General features: G+C 47.1%; 1 protein-coding gene across 1 annotated transcript; it reads right to left on the bottom strand.

Moving 5' to 3' along the window:
* Positions 1 to 5,785: 5,785 nt before the first annotated feature.
* DAD1 (defender against cell death 1) lies at positions 5,786 to 6,959 on the bottom strand (the record flags this gene model as incomplete). Its single annotated transcript, XM_009697918.1, has 2 exons — positions 5,786 to 5,916; positions 6,802 to 6,959. Coding segments are annotated over 2 exons (289 nt in total), but the record flags the coding sequence as incomplete, so codon positions are not given.
* Positions 6,960 to 6,963: the final 4 nt, after the last annotated feature.

Here is a 6,963-nt window from a genome sequence, read left to right as displayed (position 1 = left end):
GTTGCAAGGGATATCTGTTTCTGTATATCATCCCAGCCATTATCATCTAAATTGCTTTATTTGCATTTTTATAAAGCTACTCAACAATAAACTTAAAATTTTCGGCATTCTGCTCCCCTGGATGTCTGATTCATTTAGCAAGACAATGCCTCTTTTTGCATGAAACATAGTTCGCTCTAACTATAAATTGCCAAACTTCACTGTTACTTGCATTAAAATGACACAATTTCTGCTTGAGGCAGTGTTGTTTGTTGAAAACTGCAAGCTAAATATCACTTGAATGCGAATTTTTCATATTTTGGTAATTTCCAGGTGTGCACATCTTAGAGTGCACCACGACAGACACCATTATTTCGGTTAAAAATGAAATGCGCTGAAAAGCAAAAGGAGACCTATTCAGGGTGCTGTGCACCGTCTTCTGCTATCTTTTGTTAGAACAGAGCAAGGTATCTTTTTTTGTTCCTAAAAGATATGCTGCTATGTCTCCTACAAGTCCTGAATTCAGTGAAATTCTCACTTCATTATCACAGAACAAAAGAATGTTTTTTAGTATTTTTTAAACTCCATCTGGCCTTAACATTTTCTGAATTTAAACCAGTTTAAGATTTGGCTTTGCATTTAGTAAATTTACGAACTACTTTTGTTCTTTTTATTTAGTTTTAACAACCTTAGGTTTCCCAATTTCTTTTTATAATCATTTCATAAAACTATACTGAAATATTTACCTGTCCATATATGTACTCCTTGGAAAGAGCGCGTGCATATGAAATTCGCACACTAATAATTCTGGAATAGTACTGGCAACCACACTGATGTCTTGGCATTTCTGTAGGCCTTTCGCTGCTATTAAACAATTCTTATAAAAAATAGGAAACTTGTTTGTCTTTTGTATCTGTAGTTTAAGGAACTTGTTTTACCCTTCAGATGAACTTTAGGAATAAGCCTGGTCTTTGGGGGAAGGAGGGAAGGAGTGTCCAGACTCTTCTCTTCAGCCTCACTTGGCCACCGGGTATTGCTTACAATAACTGGCTGGATCCACCACAGGGTGGGTGGCTGGGTGGAATAGCTGCAAATTCTCTATCCAGGACATCCTTGTTGCGTCTGACTGAGGACAGCATGGTTGGCTCAGAGGGAGGGGAACGGAGGAGAGCACCTCTCCTCCAAGAGTAGACTCTGTGCTGTGTGAAGACAACAGTAAAACATGGCTTGCCCACAGTGAGAGGACTAGTAAGCAGTCCAGGTTCTCGAAGGCAGATGTCTACTGCTATGGGGAACACAGGAGCCTGAAGTGTCTTGCCTCTACACGTCCTCCACTCCCAATCGTCACTGGAGAACAAGGCATCTGCTTTGCATTAATGACAGCAACTGACCAGGCTGTGTCTCTAGGTTCAGTCTGTCATTGGTAAGACTGTAAAGGAAATTTTCTCATTTTGTGATGTCAATTTCTCCATCTTCTTCTGAAGCACTGGAGATTCCTCTGGAGGGAGAAATTAGAAGGGTGCTCTGAAAGAAACACACTCTCCCTGCAAAGCTTGAACCTTGCTTGTATCTCACACCAGTGCCCAAACTGAGTGGCAGGGAAGAAGGTCCCCGTGTGAAGACCATGCCAGCATCCCTGCCACAGGATCTGATGCCACAGTGCTGAGCTGCAACACAACAAAGTCTCCCTGGTCTCCTGACATGGTGCTGCCACCTGACCGTTTCGCAGATGGCCTGTCACAGGGTGACAGAGAGTTACTGACCCCTCCTGCCAAAGAAAAACTTCAAACTTTCCAGGTCTATTACCCTGATTATTTTATAGTACAGATGTTCAGGGGCTCATTCTCTTGTCTCTCCCTTGACACAACAGTCACTCTCCTAGATTCCAGGCAGCTCTTGAAGCTTACATTTTGCTCATGATGAAGTCTGCCATATCATAGGGAAACAGCTTAATGAAGCTGTGTAAACCATATTTGAATTACAAAGCAAGTCATTGCATTTCACAGATTTCCAACTGATTAACCTCATTCCAGAAACCTTCAGGCATGTGGAAGAAAAGTTTCCATGCTCATTTACCTTTAGCATCACTTTTTAAAATTAATATCAATCTTAAATTTTTTGTGTTGCATTTCAAACCCACTCCTAGCTGTATGGTCAAGGAGGAAGGACAGGGCGCTGCCTCTGTTTCCACTGTTCAGTCTTTACTCTTCCAGGTTAAATGACCCCAGTGATAAGATTTGCTGAGTGTATAGATAAAGTTAAATGTTTTGACTAAAGTGACTCTTAGCATGTGATCTGAAAAACACTGAATTTGTAGTCTAGTTCAAAGATACTTTCAGATATTAGGCTTTCAATCTCCCACCAGCACAATGTGCCCCCCCCCTCCCCCCCCCACACACTTTGTGCTTTCTTGTTTATTTCGAGAAAGAAAAACCGCAGTGCAAAGCAAAAGCAGGAAATAACACAGTAGGACAGGACGTGGAAGCGGTCTCATAACCCAGGTGGTGCAGGAAGAGGACGCACCACCAGTTCCATGACGCCACAGTCGAGATCTGGGTCACCTTTTGATGCTCCTCTACACCCTACCACAAAAACCGCTTCCTCTGGAAAGTGGAGTGCAAAACAGGGGGTGGGGGGAGCAGGGCTAGTGTGGCATGTGGCAGGGAGGAGGAGAAGTGTGTGGAAAAGAACAGCAGACGTTAGACCACAAGCCAAAGTCGAATGAGGTTAAGGCACCCTCCCTTCCTGCCCCCTCACCGCAGCCTGCTCTTGGGTCTGGGGGAGATGTTTTGGGTACAGCAGGAAAGATTGAGCTATGTATAACGTAGGCAGGGGAAAGGAGGGGAGAAAATACATTATGAGGTGTGGTGGGTGGTGGGGTGAAGTCTTAGAAGCATGTAAGATTTCTGAATTTGCTGACAGGCCTCTGCACCTTGTTATATAGGCAGAGAACCCATGCAGAAAAATCATTCCACTTCTTCTGACTCAAAAGAGAAGGGAGGAATATGAGGCAGGCCAGATAGTCCTCTCACATTGGCAGGGAAGGAGATGTTGCCATGGTCCTTCTCTAGCGTCCTCTCCCTTATGCCAGCTCTGGCCTCTTATACCTACCTATGGGTAGGAGATGAATTTGCACCTTTTCTAGGGGTTTTGTTGGAGAAAACACCCTGCCAGAGGTTTGCCATCTCTCATTAAACATGGCCTTGTACATGAAACGGCCTCTATTCTTGTCCTCTTCTACAGTGTGAACAGGGACCCAAGCATGGTCTTTATAAGGGGCAGAGCTTGAAGATATCTACAGACTTGTTGAAGCTTATTCAGATGCGGGAGTAATAATAGAATCTGAATTCGAATGCTGAGTTTATGGCAACTAGAGGCATTGGACGCTGCTAAAAATCAGGAAAAAAAAAAAAAAAGAAACCCCACAGAAACCCCACGTGTTTTCCTTTGCCACAGGCTCCCGCGCAGTTCTTAGAAGGGGCCACAGGAGGGTCCCAGCTGGAGCTCGCTCTAAGGCCGAACCGGGCAGAGGCTGAATGACACAGACCCACGGGGAGGCACTCGCAGCTTGCAAACAGCAGCAGCTGCAGTGGCAAAGGGCAGACCCTGAGCTATTCCTGCTCTTGTGAACACGATGGCTCTGTCTGCCACAGGCCGGGCTCAGAGAGCACCCTTGTTATGGGAAAGAAGAGCTCGGTGGCTCATTTACAGTCCCTGCCTGCTCCCCAGCAGTACAAAGTTGGTACCGTTGTAAATAAACCCAGCTTAATACCTGAGGCTGGAGGGAGGTGGGGTATCAGGACTGCCACAAATACTCTGTTCCTACCATAGACCCAGACAGCATCCTTTGAGACAGTGAAGACTCTGCTCCCTTGTATCTCACTCTTCAAAGCCTGTTAGGCAAGAGACTTAGGAGCCCTAGGCTTCACACTTTAATGAGTTAAATGACTACAGCACAGCTCGAAATGCTAAAAGGAAAAAGGTGGTAAACAGGAGCCATAATCCAATGCTGAGAGGTGGAAGTTATCAGACCCCATGTTTTAACTCCTGCATGCCAGCAGACAAGCATTTCTTTGTCACGTAGCCCCAACACATATTTTACCTATCCAGTGTTTCAGCTGCAGAGCAAACCAGACAACTGTGAATCAGGATCAGCACGAGGATGGAGCCTCACGCCTGAAGGTAACCCAGGTAAATTCTGCAGTCAAAGGTGTGGTAGGCTAGCTGGGGTTAGTATCTCATCCTGTGCCCATAATCTGATCGTCACAGGGCTCTGATTTTCCATCAGGACAAAGAAGCATTTGACCTCAATGCAGGAAGTAGCTTGGGCTTGAAGAGGCAATGGCCAAGGGCCAAAGCCATTGAGTTTAAGCATTTCACAATGTTTTAGAGGGGGAAGGATTTTCAATGAGGTTAAGTCTGAGGGGTGAGCTTCTCCATGGACCCAGAATAGCTCAAGCGCAGCTCTCCCTGAGCCACTGACACAGCTTGGCAGCTCCTTACAACATCCGTGGGTTTATCAGCACATCAGTCTGAAGAAAAGCTAACACTCTTGTAGGGTGGCTGTATCACTGCCAGGCCTTAGTGAGCCTGGAAGTCCAGCTGGAACATCCAGCTGTGCCCCACATGCCTTTGTGGAACACAGGAGGGCCTGTGGGAAGACAGGTACACCTGGGGATGTGCTGGAGTACACCCTCCGTTTCCTTCCATTCATGACTGCTAACGACAGCCTAACCCAATTTTTCCACAGCTTTGAAGCCTGGGGGCACATTGGCAACATATTCTCCATAAGATAAAGAGGCAGGAAACAGGGAGATGAAAAGAGCGGATGGCAACTGAGTTTCCATGACGACTTGTTTCCTGCTTCCCTCTGAAACTAGGGCACAGAAAAAAAGCCTGCTTTGTGGAAAGGGAGGGAGGGAGGGAGGGAGGAGATAAAAACAGGTAGACGTGCCGGAGAGGGAACTTGGGTATCAGAAGAACCTCTCTATTTGTCATCAACAGAGAAAAGACGGCAGTATTATAAAGGGTTTTATTGACAGAAAGGATTACAGAAACTGTAATGAGGCAGCAGACCCCTCCATAGGACAGTCTGTGGGGAAAAATCTTGAGCCCTGTGTCATCTTCCTCCTTCAAGGAAGTAGGCAAGAGTCTGCTGGGGAACAGCACTTCCCAATGCCAGGCTTTGGCATCAAAGCTCAAGAGCGATTAATGACCTGCAAAGAGAGAAAGGCAACATAAGCAATGTTTCTTCAAAGGGAGAGGAAATACACCAGAAGCTCCAATGATCTTGTGGCCCCTTGCAACAGTAATAACAGGGCATGTCCTCCACTTTCCAGCACCAAACTCTCCCTGTCCCAAACTCCCTCCTCTCATCTGCTGAGAAACGCCAGACTTGGACACTAGCAATATCATGGTCTCCAAATAGGACAACCCTCACAAACAGAGCTGAGGAGTTCCAGCTCTCAAAGCCTCTCTTGCAAAGAAGAATGGGGTATTTCTCTCATGAGAGAGAAACATGGGTAGGTTTCTCTAATACTCCTAGTTAAACTACCTGTTAAATTATAAAAGCCAAAAAATACATACACAAAACCAGAAAGCCGTAAATCCTAACCCTGTATTAACCTAGAGGACAACAGCTTAACTGTACTTGGCCAAGACGAAACTGGGAGCTAGGACTCCTGGATTCACTGTCTTTCTAGTTGTCTCCCAACTCTACAAAAGCACTAAAGTCGTGTGAGCTGTAGTTGTCCCTTTTCTGATCCCATGGATCAGTACCTCACTAGAGCTCAGTCTCTTTTAGAGCTCAGCCAACAAAATTGATGACGACAAGATGGAGGATGGTGTTGGCAAAAAGGAAATCGGCAAATGCCCGCTCTGGTGAAATGCCTTGGAACTCGCTTTTGTTCTGGGGGTTGATCTGGATCCGGAGGCAAACTGCATGGCAGAGAAAGAATGAGAGATTAGCAATCACAAAAGGAAGTCATGGTGGGAAGCAGAGTCTTCCTGGGGCAGTCCACCTCAGTCTGGGTCATTGTTCTACCAGGGTAGCACAAGAAAAGGTAACTCCGTCTTTATTATGAGCAAGACACTGGCAGGGGATTTGCACAGGGCTTTTATGCAATCAGCTCTCCCGTAACACTACACTATCAGGAGTGGCCAACTGAGTCCTGAGGGGAACAGGCTTATAACAGGATGGGACTCGCATACAAAAGGGGATATTTCAATGTTCTCCACAGGGTGTACTGCGGAATGCTGCACAGGAATAAGGTGGTTTTGTGGGGTATTATGGGAGAGCAACCCCCTGAAGCTGTCATTGCTAGAGTTTGGGTTTCACCATGGGACAGTTGCTAAATGACATCAATACAAGACAGTAACAGAGAGGACTCCTTGGCTGTCAGGGAAATGCAATGACACCCTGGGACTAATAAGGAGCTGGGCTCTGTGGTGCGTATGAGTAGGACCCTCACAGGTTCACAGCTGCTGTGGAGCATCCTGCTGTGGGGCAGGCTGGGATAGCTGGGGCAGGAGCAGAACTGGGTGTTGGAGGTTGCTATAGGACTCCCTGGCTGCCAGGGTAGGTTTGAGAGCTGCTGCAGGTGACTCCCTTGAGCTGCTGGGGAATGCCTATGACTGCTAAGGGAATCCGGAGGTTACTACGAGATCTGGGCATTTCTAAGGCAACTCTCTGATGCTCGGGGGTCTCTGGGCGTTGTTGGGGGTTCCGCGGTCGTTGGAGGTGGAGGGGGCTCAGGCTCTGCTACAGAGTGCACCGTTGCGAAGAGGATTCCAGGGAAAACCGCGCGGTGGCGGAGCACTGACCGCCAAGGATGAAGCTGCCGACGGCGGAGATGAAACCGCTGAGGAAGGAGTTGAAGGGGAAGGTGCCGACGCCGAGGCAGTAGCCGAACTGGAGCGCCCCAGTGAGCAGCACGTAGAGAAGGTAGGCATCCAGCACCTTGAGGCGGCTCGGCGTACCGCTGC

The sequence above is a fragment of the Cariama cristata genome, unplaced genomic scaffold (genome assembly GCF_000690535.1).
Source record: "Cariama cristata isolate BGI_N322 unplaced genomic scaffold, ASM69053v1 scaffold25253, whole genome shotgun sequence".
NCBI classification, from domain to species: Eukaryota; Metazoa; Chordata; class Aves; order Cariamiformes; family Cariamidae; genus Cariama; species Cariama cristata.
Note: the sequence above shows the minus strand (reverse complement) of the source record. Positions and strands in the feature narration are given on the sequence as shown.